Genomic DNA, 13,763 nt, shown 5'->3' with positions numbered 1-13,763 from the left:
ACCTCTAACAATAATAACAGCTTGGATTCCTACCTTCTTTTGGGTTCTGCTTAAACTGAGCAGAGAGGGAATTCAGGAATATAACATCTCTGTCTCGGTCCTTCCAAGAGACTCTGAAGATCTTACAGACCAGCTGTAAAGCTTGCTCCTCAGATACTTCAGACCCAGACAGAGGTTCCTTGGTTAGAGGGGGAGAAAAGAAGTTAACTTATTTGCATTAATTACAACTGTACTGGTCAAGTCACAATTTTATCAGATGCAGATCTTCTTTAAATAGCTGCAGACTAACTCTCAATGGAAGATTTGGCATGTTTATCAAGGAATGCAGGTATCTGTCAGTTTAGAGAAAAAAGGAAACATGATGCAGAAAAGATGTAGCAGAAATACACTATACCAGCAGGAAGCAAATTCCCCAAACACATTAAAAAATGGTATAATAAGAATGCTGATAACTGGAACATTTTTTGCTCATAAGTGAGGACCACGCTGTCTATTCACTTACGCATTTGGAGACACCAAAAAGTTAAGAGGAATTGAGCCAAGTGTGCAAAACTTCACTTTACTCTCCGCTGACCCCCCACCCTTTCAAGACTGTCCTTGATTCCAAGCTATTTATTTCACAGTAGCACAATGTAAGCTGTCCAGCTGCCCTGTTTGCAGCTAGGAATTGACTGGAAAGGATTCTGCAGCAGGGTTATTGCTAGATGGCTTTAAGCCAGGCTTTTACCAACTGAGCTTATTACTGACAGTGCAGGAATAAACAAAGGCATCTAATGAGCGCTGCAAGAATTGTAGAAAATTCTCTCCACCACGCTGATGTCCCATTTCTTTGTGGTTTTATTTCACAAGGGCCTTAAAACCCAATGACAAAGAGGACTATCTCAAAACTGAATTAAAGCTTTGTACACGCTTTCTTCCTTTTTCTACTTTAAAAGGTTTTACCTCCTGTGTAATCCTTGATAGCTAAATATTCTTATTTACTTTCATATAATATCATTAAGAACAAAATCTTATTATATAGCATTATTTCAGCTTACATTTGAAGTGGCACTTAGTAGACTTTTAAAAGCTACACAAATAATCTGCAACATTCTTCAGAAGTATATTAAAAAGTGTTTCTTCTTAATACTGCGTGTTAAAAAATAGATCTGGACAATAATAGGTCACTGTTGCAGGATACATAACAAAGTATTTTTCCTCAGTGTTTTCAGAAATCATTCATAAACCTATTTTGAGAAAATCCAGACATCTTAGAGGTTTGGAGGTTGTTTTTTTCTTCAGGCAAATTTCAATGAGGAACAGTGAAGAAGTTTTTCACAGGTGACATCTGAAAGTTAGTTCCATCTTCTCAAAAGAAAGTGTTGAAAACAGGGAGATAGCTGAACTCACTGTAAACTAATGTTCTGCATCAGTCCTCCATCCTAAACCCCTGGCTCCTGTTTCAATTCCACTATTTGGGATGCTTACCTACACAGACTTCTAGTAAGAAAGTTTCATTTTAAGAAAGAAGAGAACACCTGGGAAACATCAGGAATATTACAGATGGCAAAGCTGTAGCCACGTAAGGTTATGCCAGCGAGGGAAAACTTAGCAGTAGAAGAAAAGGCAGAATTTATCAAATCTGAGGTGAAGTCTTCATAAAATAAATAAGGTTTTACATATGGGAAGCATATGCTACATTGAAAAAAAAACAACACTTAACTGCAAATTGCATGATTTGAACAGCCATGCCATGAAATCCTGAAGCTTGATGTTGCAATAATCTACACATGTAGTCTAGAAGAGAACAGCCAACATAATGGGCTAACCTTATCTGTCAGACTCCTCTTCTCTCTGCGATCATTCTCATCAACCTCCATGTTTTCGATTCCTGAATCCACATCTACCTGGGACATGCTGTAAGTGGAAATAAGAGGAAAAAGTCCATTAACTTGCAGAAAGTCACAGACAGTCCTCTGTATGATGCTGAGCAAAGGAACATCACCTTAAGCAGCCAAGAAAGAACCAATGTAACAGCAGTGGACATATGCACAAAGAACAATTAAAAGTCACTAGTTGATAAATGCTTCTCATGTTACATTTATTTTGAATTCAAGAAACACAACACTAAATTTCTTCAGCAGGCAATACAAACCACATTGCTATCACATTCCATAATCTTTTCTTTTTTAAATAGAATAGTTGAATCATCCCCAACAGACATGCTCATCATTTGATGTCTGAGATGATGCTTTGTCTTTTATCATTTCAGGTAAGGAGTTACCATCTAAGACAGACTAGAAAAAAGATCACAATGGTCTAAACAATGCGTCATACTTAAGCATTTGAACCTATTGTATTAACATGGCTGGAAGTGAGAAACAGCAGAATTTTTTCCTGTGTAAATGGTTTTGATGATTAGCACAGTGCAACATTTTCTGGCTTATACAAACTGCTTTCTTTCTTATTATTTTTACCTTTTCTCACAGGAGACACTATCAATATCCATGCTCTGAGACCGAGAGAGAGATTGAGATTGTGTTTCAAGGCTGTTAGATGGAGAACTGCTGAGTGAACTCACTCCTTCACTGCTCTGGCTTCGGTGGGCTACTCCTAAAGCAAAGACACCACCAAGATTACTACTGCAGAGATAAGAAGGCACTACACAATCACTTTGATGGAAAGGGGGAAGGAATACTGTTCTTCAGTACAACTGTTAGGCATTCTTAGTAATGTATTAGGAAATAAACGTTAATAATAATCACATTTGACTAAAGATAATGACATTTTCTATTTCCCTTTGCAGCAGCAATATAGTAATGCTTACCTGCATTATAACACAGAACAAAATTCAATTTGCATCCATGAGTGCTCAGAGATTCACTCCCATAATAAAAAGTGCTGGAAAACTGTCTGGACTTAAAATCTGATATGGTCTAGCTAAGTGAATGATGTCAGGCTTGACGAATACTTAAACTTGACTCCAGCACAGTTAATGAATTAGCATGGACTTATAAGAGTGTTCAAAAAAAAAAAAAAAAAAAAAAACGATAGCCTTTCACTCATGTGCATCCTTCTTTTTCCAGCCTCATCAGGTGAGAAGTGAACATCAAATCCACATCATCCTAAAACACAACATATATGGAACATGTAAAGGTGACCACTGAAGAGCAAGTCTGCTTTCAGTGGGATTTTGAAACGGGTTAATTTAAAAAAAAAATCCATGCAAATGTTAAAAATGAAGTTAAAAAATCCAGCTAGTTTAAAAGAACATCATTGAAACAGTTTGCTGAAGAACAACTAGATATTCAGCATGGGAAGTAGGGAAAGTTGCTTCATTGTACCACTCTGAAACTCCTGTTCCACTTCCCTGGGCTTAAAAACAGTTTATATTTAACTCCTCCTTATTTAAGTTGGAAATTAGTCAGTATCCTGAAAACACTGCGATCTTCACATAAAAGTGGAAAAAAGCGTGAGGTCAAATTAATTTGCACTGGTATTCAGAAAAGAATTGAACAAGCAGATTACCCAAACAGCCACCTTCTGTAGCTGAAGACACCTAAGAGGCACCTTGCTAGAATGCATAAGTAACTTGTGTCCACCACAAAATACTTTGACTTAAAATTTTACTCCAGTTTGTTCAAAGCTTCTTTGTTTTGCTTAGTATCTTTCAGGCTCTAACTGGATATTACCACTCCTTCGAGAAAGTTAGGTTTTGCTTAAGCACCTGTTTACCAATGTTAAATGTCTATGAAAGATTTCACCCAAGAAGCAGGGAAACATCAAGGAAAGCTGTCCATTTAGAACTGGTGTTTCTATTACTTCCAGTCCCGGGACTGCAGGGATGGCTATTACAGCTCTGACACTGCAAGCCCTTGCAGGAGGCACAGACCCAAACCCCAGCACAGTCTCTTCCCTAAACCCAAAGATACAGAAACACCAAATGCATCCTCTGAACTAAGTTGCTCATGTCAATCGGGTTATATCTCTATAAAGGCAACTTTCAATAGCAGAACTTCAATGATGCAGTTCCCCCGCAGGTAGCACCTAGCGGAAACAATATCCATGGCAGGGAAAGGCTGGCTTCAGGAGGGTATTCTAGCATGTCTCTGATTAAAGATAGCCCAGTGACAGCCTGGTTCTCTATCAGTACATTAGTTATAAAGAGGCAGTCTTCCTCGAGTCACACCAAGGCACAATCTTTCCACCTCCTCCTCCTCCCCAGCTCGGTGGATAAGGGGACTAGAGCAAACATGGCTTATCGTGGTGAAGAGCGCACTGTCCTACATTCTTTTGGGGTCTTTCTGCCAGGTAAATGTATTTTACCCACTGCACTGCAGCAGTCAGTACCCGGCCTCTTTAAGCACAACAGCATGCAAGGACTTGTAAAAGTTACAAAGACCACACACCCAGTACGCGTGGCTGTCCATGAGGCACTATTTTTAGGCTCTCCAAAATATTTTTGAAGCACACACAAAATAAATGATCACACTTTCCATGAAACAAATGCATGAATCTGATCTCATCGTGACATGCAACTCCTTACAGAAACAGATGCTTCCAAGGACATTATTCTGATGGGGCTGCTTTCTGTACATCCAAATGGTTTTAAATCCTCTGCAGTCATTTCAGTCTACTGCTGCAAAGGAACTCCTGCAAACCACACAGCGTTAGCCAAGTCCTCGTTTATGCTGAACAAATACAGCAGATAATCAGTTGTCAAGATTTTTTCTTGATTTATTCCCAAATTTCACCATATCCCTTATCCTGATGAAAAAAAAAATCATGCCTTATTGAATTGCTGCTATGACTGGCACTCCAGGAAGCAAACACTAGACTGGCTAGATACCTTCTGTTGCTGGTGATCAAACAGTCTAGCCTGTGTATTTAGCAACTGTCCAGTGCAGATGGATGAACTCGTTAAACAAAAATCTCTAAGGTCTTAACTGTAAGACCACTTTAAACCACAACAAACCGGTCCGCCAATGTATGAACATTTCTACCCTCAGGTAAGCGTTTCCACACGTCCTGTTCTGTTGGCATTTGTGTTTATACAGTTGTGCAGTAAGATGGATCAGGACCTCATCTGTTTGAAAACTAGCCATTAATTTTTTTTGTGGGTTAGTTTCCACCTGGATCAAGTCCACAATCCACCTCACCACAGAGTTGCTACTGACAGCAGAGCGAGAGGCAGAGAGAAACACTCCTTTCAGCAAGGGCCGGACCTAAGAGGGATTAAAATAGTCATGTAACCACAGGATGAGTGAACACAGCAAGTGAACTCTGCACTATTTGTAAAATAAATAAGTGAAATAAAAGACACCTTTGCTTCTGGGTTGCTGTATATAATCATGAGGACAATATGCAGTGTTAAATTCCAACTGCGATGTGCTTTGCTCAGGAAATGCTTTTGGTAACTTTTCTCTGGCCTGCCCTGGATAAAAGACAGCAAAATAAGCAGAAAGCAGTGCCTTCCAGATATCTCAGAGCAGCACTGTAAATAATTCATTTACAAGCTACCAGAAGACTAGAAATCTCAATTTATTGTTCTTGCCAAAGCAAAAAACATGACATTTCAGAAAGCAAATATATTAGGATTTCTGCATGCTTACTGAGGATCATCAGAAAATTATTTCTATCAAATTATTAGAAACCATATTGAAAACTTGCTTAAAACAATCTTGATGTATTTGTTGTGAGATTGGTTTTGTGACCCTCTTAACACAAAACACATCAAACAAGTTGGCAGATGAGAACACCTTACTGCAGAAACATGCCAATTTGTTTCTATTTCCAAGATATACAATTGTAAATCAAAACATTTTAGGTCATCAAATCAAAATATTTTAGGTCATATTTAGTGGCATCACACATACGAATACGGTCTTGACCTCTCTACAGAGACTCTCCCAACTTTCCATGCTTTCGACATTGTCTAACTTTAATAGATCAAGAACTATTCATATCTTCCAAAGTAAGTGTCATTTATATATATGACACTTGTACTCACTGCAGTAAAAACTGGAATTGTCAGAACCTTTATTTTTCAAAAACATTGCAAAGTAACAAACAAGAAAGCAAATAATTTATTCTTATGTTGATAATGCAAAGTCACAGCCTACTATGTTTTATTATACCAAACGCTTGTAATTAAGGATCAGAAATGAACTTGGGACTCATTGTTAAACCGTAAGTAGCAGCCAAACATTAAGAACTGTGTTGCAAGACTAGAAAGCTCTTTTCATTGCTCCTTGGTAGACTGGCATTCTATCCGTCATATTCCTCAACTTCAAACTGTATTACAAACTTAGCAATCTTTGGTAAGATTTTAAATACCATCCTTAGTTTACTGATACCTGGAGAAATGTATCTAACCATTTATTTTTTTGGAAAATGGACTCAGCACAGATGTAATAAAAATTGTTGTCACTCAGACATCAACCTACCTGATGCACCAATTGGAGAGGTAGCTGGGGTCATGCTGTGGACATTTAGGCCTAGACTATGGGATGGCCCTGGGGTTGGTGCAACTGCAGGTGGTCCTGGCGGGGTCTCTCTCTGCGGTGATGTAAGTGGTGTGGTCGGCTGGGAAGATGGCCCGCCTGCCAACCGAGCAAGGCGCCTTCGACGGATCTGCACAAAGGAAATCAAACATAAATGCACAAATTCATTTGCATGGGCATACACATTCACCCCACTGTCTACCCCCTTTGCACCTCCCACATGGTATGGGTATTTATTCCTGGAACACTGCAAACAGAGCAGCTTTACCTGATAACCTGCCACCTGTAGCTGAGTCTTATTGCCATTCTTTGCTCTTTGTGACAATACTAAAGTACCTCTGATGTTTATTTTGAACATATGTATTTGCTGCCTTCAAAAACCATCTGCACTGAGAATTTGTCCTTCAAACAGTTGTGTAAGACAAGTTTAACATTTACTATTCGGCTATTTCAAAACCTCTAACACACGTCCTGCTTTATTTTGGCATTTGATTAAACAAACGGCATTAATCTGATAAAAAGGATAATATGAACATGACCTTTGCCTTAATTTCACACCATGTAATACTAATAAAAACTTCTGCTTAAGAAGATCCAACAGAACATTATTAAAAAAAAACATTGTCCAATACCATGTGAAACAGATCTGCAACACTGGAAAATCTACAAGGCAACTGCTGGATGGAAGCATCTCAAGTAGTAACTGAAGACAGTAAATTACATGCTCTCATCACCTGGAGAGGCTCAACTAAACAGAATTAAAAAAAAAAATCAGGTTTTGCACATTACTAATAGGGTGTAGTAGCATCTGCCTTAAAAATCTAACTTCAGTATACTATTGTGAACCTATTTATTAAAATTAGTCTGTGACTGCATAACACTAATATGATGCATGAGAAACAAATGGGCAGAACAACTTATAGAACTTGTAACTTATGACCATAAAGCTTGGAGCATAAATGAAAAAAAAAATTATACAGGCTGCCTCAAAGGATCTAATACAAAAGCTTCAGCTACAGATAAATGAAAGCATCGTATTTGAGGGTGCCCACACCCTGCAAAACTAAGCCATTCATTTTATTCCCTATTTGCGTTCCGATGCCCGAGTGCTGAATGCAATATATCGGTTTTCATCTCTGCTCATAATCCTGAAGAACTGCCAAGCAAGTGAAAGAGCGAACAAAAGATTTGTGTCAAGTCAATGTCTATGCCACATCACTGTAGTCATTTAATGGTCTGTGAAATCTACCCCAAGAGGAAGAAGAACAGATCAAATTAAATCAGACTTCAAAAACTGTGGGAAAACAGTGTCTGGAACAACATCTCTACCATGAGTGCTGTCACCACATGAGTATGGAGGGCAGCTACAAAATAAATCCTTTTTTGTTGTTGCTCTTAATACATTTTAATCATAGTGTGTTTCTGTTTAACTCCTCCTCCTCGTTGAGCAAAACAGGAGAGCTTATTATTGCATAAACAGTTTAGTTTTGCCACAAGTAGAAACTGTACATACTAGTGTCTCTCAAAAAGAGATGTAAGAAGTTATCTCAATTTCTCTCCACAATTGTTATCTGGAAGAAAAAAAAATACCAAAAGAATTCTCACTCCTCAGAGGCATACCTGAGAACATGCCAGCCACACATCCCGATATCTATTTTCCCTATTGCTGAATCCAAATGAATTATTCATAGCTCACAAAGCTAAAATATAACAAGTTAAACAACCTGAATTGAAATCTAACTAGGGGGCTGATTTAAAATTTTTTAAAGCTGTTTCTTTATCATTCATCTAATTCATAACCATGTTTTTCTTTTTCAGATAGTGGAACAGCACGCAGGAATAGAGGGGGAAAAAAAGTAAGATGCACACAAACCCCCCATATATGCAGAAGTGGCTGAAGGAGAAAAATGAAGAAATTATGCAGAGATCAAGAAAAATAAATGTGATGTGAAACTCCTCCCCAAGTGTTGATATTCTTTCTTGCTAGCCATTTCCTTTCTAACACCAGATTTAGAACTGTATGAGGAACACACAAATATATTCAAAATGTTAATATTCATCAACTTATTTATCATCTATTCTCAAATACAGCCAAACCTTGATTACTCAAACAAGCTCATATCCCTCACAAGGTATAATTTGCACAAATCCTCTTCATCATCTCCCAGCTTCAAGCAAATAATTGAGGTCCTCTGTGCCACTCGACATTTCTTCATCTACAGAGCTGGAGTAGATCAACACCGAAGTTACGTCAATACCAGCTGCAATCAATGCTTTAGAAACAGGACACTGAGCTGGACCTTTTGCTGTTTGTTTGTCACTCTGAGTCCATCAAGCAAGCACCTATCCTTCTTACAGACCTACGCTGCAGATTGTCAACTGCCCTGAAGAAACTCTGAAAAAGGGTAGAGGTAACAGCGGAACCTGCCGAGACACCGAGATGCTTTTAGATAAGATACCGCAATTAAAGAGATACAAGATTTTCCCTACCCGTTTAAGGATGACAGACAAATTATACTTACCCTTCCTACTGCTGAACAAATTAACATAAAAATATAAATACATTCTGAATATTTTTACACTGAAAAAGAGACAGATTTCATGAAGGAGGTTACATCTAACGATGGTTAAAAAAACAGATTTGGTTCCTAGATACCCAGTTACCATATTCCTCTAGGTTTACATAATATTTTCAAGGAAATCTGAAATTTGATTTGAAGATTATAGACTTGAGTAAGAGAGGAAAAAATTGGGGTTTCATATACAACTCTCGAACGGGAAAGCCGCAGGCTGAAAGAGAGGTCTGAGAAGACAGCGTAAAACCAGTGCACACCTTCTACCAAATCAAATCATTCAGGCCTGGAGACTGAACAGCATTGAGATGTGGGAATAAGAGAGAATTTCTGCTTGGGGCACAACGCGGGGACTTGGAAGATGTAGGGTGTTTGTGCGGTACTGAGCCCAAACGAGGCCCTGACCTCCTGCCTCCTCACAACAGAGACCACATACTAGAATTGCGGGTTCAAAGTCAGTGGCCTGGTTTCATTTTGGGTTACATGACTATCCACATCACCATGAAATAACACGTGGGTTTTTTGTATTAAATATTTTGTTAGGGACATTTTGGGTACCTCGGTAATACCCAACCCTTGAGTTCAGCAATAACTACTTGCACTAGCGACCTGTGACAGGCTGTTACACATCGTTAAGTTACCTAATAATGACCAGTTATTTGGGACCAATTACTCCATGGGCATTCTTTGTTCCATAGTCTACCTTCCCTACAGAGCACAACTCCATAATATACGCTTTAAAGGGTTAATGAAGAAATGTAATTGGCTGAATGGAAACGGGACATTGTGTTTTTAATTAGTACTGGTTTCGCTGGACACATCTGGACTGTATCTCAGGATAGTAACGTTCAGAAATGCATTTTGGATCTTACTGAACTTGTAAACAACTCTTAGCTGGGCACACTACAACAAAGATGTTAAAATAGCACCCTGCTAAAGACAGTTAACCAATAATTCAATTACACAGCAAACCAGTAAAGACACAAGCAAGAGGACTAGTCCCTCAGGTTCACGTACCCTGTTTGTATAAAAGGTCCGGAGTCAGCAGCTGTTTCAGTAGCAACTGCTCAGTGAGATTTTAAGGAAAATTTTTATCCTTCCACAAGCATGGCAGAGCTCCAAATTTGTACAATAAGGGGTAATCTGAATGGATTACCTTTATTTTCTTGCACCCTTTACAGCATGTTAATAGATTTTAAGGAATGCTTCATTTTCTGGGGATGCTGATCATGGTCTATGCTCAGAAGGCACAATGCTGAACTACTCAAAAACCGTATGTAGATGGTTAAAGAGGCTAAGTTTACATCATTCTTTCCCACTTTATGCCATGCTTGGTTTCCTTTTGCTTTTTTATATGCAGTCCCTATTCTCACTGTGTTATTTATCACTGATGTTAAATTTCATACACAGAAAATGAATTTTCTCCCTATCTAAAGATTTTAGTATGGTCTGTAGTAAAAGACAACTTTACTGCTTTAATAAACACACCAAAAAAAAAAAAATCAGTGAAAAAAAAAAAGTATATAACTTCTTGAAGTTATAATATACTCTTTAATACCAAAGCGATTAATCAATTGAATCCTATCTCTCCTCTTTTAAAGTTAAAACCTGTTAATGTTATACTTAATTATGTTTCAATATAAGGAAATAATCAATTAAGTGTTTTTTCTCCTTCAGCTAATGCCAAATAAGTTTTTTCAGATAGAACACGTATGTAAGATAAAAACATTTCTATTTTAGAAGGCTCTTTTTCTATGCAGTTCAATTCTGATGCAGGATCCACTGCATCAAGTAACAGTAAATGGTGATGTGGTATTAAAATTGACTTGGCTCTGCCTTTACAATGAGGGGCCCATTAACAATAAAAAGTGACAGCACGACTCTCTTAAAACGCTACAAGATTAAGCTTGTCTGAAGCAATCACCTAAAAGACCAATCAGTTCTGCTCCTAGCTGAGCTGCACTAGAAGGACATGGGAAAACTCCAAGTCACTTGGGACAAACATTTTGCCAGAATAGGTGGATGAGTCCCTGCCGGAGAGCTCATTTTCTGCAACCTCAGTTCACAATGCAGCACTCCGAATGATGTCAGAGACTTGCAGAAGCAGTGACACAAACAAGCTTACACAGATCAAACAACTCTGAAATCATAAAACACCTCATAATCAAAACGCAGTTTATAGGAAGGATCACAAGTAAATAAAGCACTCATAAAATACAGCCATAAAATTAAAGATGCCTTTTCATGGCAGAAATGACAACACCAGCATCCTACCCCACTCTCCCCACCATCGGAATTGGGCTCCTTGTCTCAGTGCTTCCCTAGCCTGTAAGGACCTCAGCAAATAAACAGCACGAAGCATTTCCTCCCAGTTCCCCTGCTGCAACGTAGCAGGATTGCTAAATCACGAGGCACAACATAATCAAAACAACTTTTTGGAATACAAACCTGAGTGATGGCAGTGGTCACCTTGATCTACAACCCAGCCATAACATACAGTACAGCACAAAAATAACTTCTTTTGATCTTCCTTGAATACAACTATAGCAAGAAGCCTAGGCTGTAGCTGATCTGATAACCACACATTACATACAACACACTTTGATATGAACCCATATTTTAAGGAGGTGAGAGAAGAGTTGAAGATGCACACAAACTGGGCAGCATAGTGGGAAACTCCCTACATCCCGATCAACACCATGGCAGAATTCCTTTGAGAGTCCACCAACATGTAAGCAAAGCGTAAGATCTTAGTTTATACTAATAAATAAATAAATAAATAAATAAAAAGGGGGTGGGGGCACCCTTTTAAGGGAACAAACTGGAAATAGTTCCATGTCTGATGCTGAGCACAACATCTATGACTTTGAAGTGAAAGAATAAGAGGTTAAATTGAAAAAGAGCAAATCAGAAGGAAGCCTCAGAAGATTGGCAAGCCTGTTTCGAGGCAAAACTATATTCAATATAAGATCCACCACACACCTTGCTTTTCAGCAAAGACCCCGAGAAAGCAACATTTTAGGTGCTGACTGCATAAAAGAGAGTGTTTTTTGCAATTATTTTTTGAAATCGCAGGCAGAAGACGCACACAACGCCTGTCGCTCAGCACAAAGACATCCTCCAGAGGCAGGCAGGCGGAAGGCGGGGGACGGGCAGCAGAGCAGCAGCCAGACCCCATCCACAAGCCTCGGGGAGGGGGGGTCAGACATGGGGAGAAGGCAGGGGGCAAAGCTGGCAGCACCCTGCGGGCACGGATCCCACCGGGATCTCCCCCGCAAGAGCCAGCGGGGCCGCCCTAGGGGGGCCGAAACCCACCCTCCCCGCTCTCCCAGCCTCACCTCGTCCGCGCTCAGCTCCTCCATCGCCTTCCTCTTAATGGTGACCGCACCGAGGGCGCTTTCCTCCGCCCCGCCGCGGGGCAGCTCCGGGGGAGCGCTCTGCCGCCGCCTCAGCCCCCCGGGCCGCCTCACAAGGGCATCGCCGGGGCCGCCTCGCCTCGCTCGCCCCAAACCCGCTGCTACCGCAGCCCCCGACCCCCTCTCCCGCTGCTCAGCTGCTGCTGTTGCTGCTGCCGCCGCCGCCGCCGGCCCAGGGGGAGCCGCAGCCGCCGCCGCCCCCCACCCGCTCCCCTCAGCCCCGGCCCCCGCCCGCGCCGCCGCCGCCGCCGCTGCCCCGCGCAGGGATTATTCATCAAAACAACAGGGCGGCGGCCGCCATCTTGCGGCGGGATCACGTGAGGCCGCCGAGGGCAGCGGGCATGCCGGGCCCCGCGCCGCGCCGGCCAATGGCAGGGCCGGGAGGAGGCGGCGGGGAGCGCGGGGAGAGCGCGAGGGGCGGGGCCAAGCGGCGGCGAGTCGTGGCGGGCAGGGAGGGAGGGAGGGGAGGGGCCCGGCGGCGCCATGGCAACGGGGGGGGGAGTGGAGGGGGTGAGGGCGGTGCTGAGGGGCAGCGGCCGGGAGGGGTGGGCATGAGGGGAAATGGGGGAAATGTCCGCTTGTAGGGGCGCCTCCGCTCGCCCACAGGAGGGAGAAGCCTCAGAGGGATGTGTGGAGCCACCCGCTGTGGTGGCACCGACCTCCAGTTGTGGGTCCCCTCGTGCCCCTCATGCTCCTTGAAGACCCCTTCATGGGCTCTCCTGCCTCACGCCTTGAAGGGCTTAGTCCGCTTCTCCGTGAGCCATAATTAAGCTTTTAGTCTAATCATCACACTCGGTGTGATATGGCAAAGGAAAGCTGAAGCACTGAGCACTCAATACTGGGCCTTACCCCTAACTCTCGTTTGAACCTGACGTATATTTTTCCTCTTCCTGTGGAAAAACATCTAGAGATTTGCATCTGCATCTAGTCATAGAATAACAGAATTCTGCAGGTTGGAAGAGACCTCTGTAAGATCATCTCGCCCAACCTTTAACCTAGTGCTAAAGTCCACCACTAAACCGCACTGCTAAGCTCTACATTGACACGTTTCTTGAAGACCTCCATGATGACTCAACCGCTTCCCTGGGCAGCCTATGCCAGTGCCGCCCAATCCTTAAAAATTATATTTGTGTGGAAGATATTAACCTTTTCTTTCGCTTCCTTTTCTTTCCCTGTCAAAAATCATACTCCAGTTAGAGAACAAAGTGGCCAGGGGCTGTGTTGACTGGAGGTGAGTCGGATGTTTGCTTCCCACTCCATGTTACATCGGTTACAGGACAGGTAGGCAAAAA

The 13,763-nt window shown here is 41.5% G+C and overlaps 1 protein-coding gene across 3 annotated transcripts in view; it reads right to left on the bottom strand.

Annotated features, from left to right (window-relative positions):
- UBE4B (ubiquitination factor E4B) overlaps positions 1-12,684 on the bottom strand; it is a 38,941-nt gene extending 26,257 nt beyond the window's left edge. The window contains exons 1-5 of one of the 3 annotated variants that reach the window (XM_082777030.1): positions 12,394-12,684; positions 6,426-6,612; positions 2,457-2,592; positions 1,809-1,896; positions 34-178 (exon numbers count right to left, since the gene is read on the bottom strand). In XM_082777030.1, the coding sequence (XP_082633156.1) occupies positions 34-178; positions 1,809-1,896; positions 2,457-2,592; positions 6,426-6,612; positions 12,394-12,417 (580 nt within the window). In that variant the 5' untranslated portion in view covers positions 12,418-12,684. The remainder of the gene's footprint in view (positions 1-33; positions 179-1,808; positions 1,897-2,456; positions 2,593-6,425; positions 6,613-12,393) is intronic. The other 2 variants (XM_082777031.1, XM_082777032.1) reach the window with 2 other exon arrangements.
- Positions 12,685-13,763: the final 1,079 nt, after the last annotated feature.

The sequence above is a fragment of the Aythya marila genome (genome assembly GCF_965140915.1).
Source record: "Aythya marila genome assembly, chromosome: 21".
NCBI classification, from domain to species: Eukaryota; Metazoa; Chordata; class Aves; order Anseriformes; family Anatidae; genus Aythya; species Aythya marila.
Note: the sequence above shows the minus strand (reverse complement) of the source record. Positions and strands in the feature narration are given on the sequence as shown.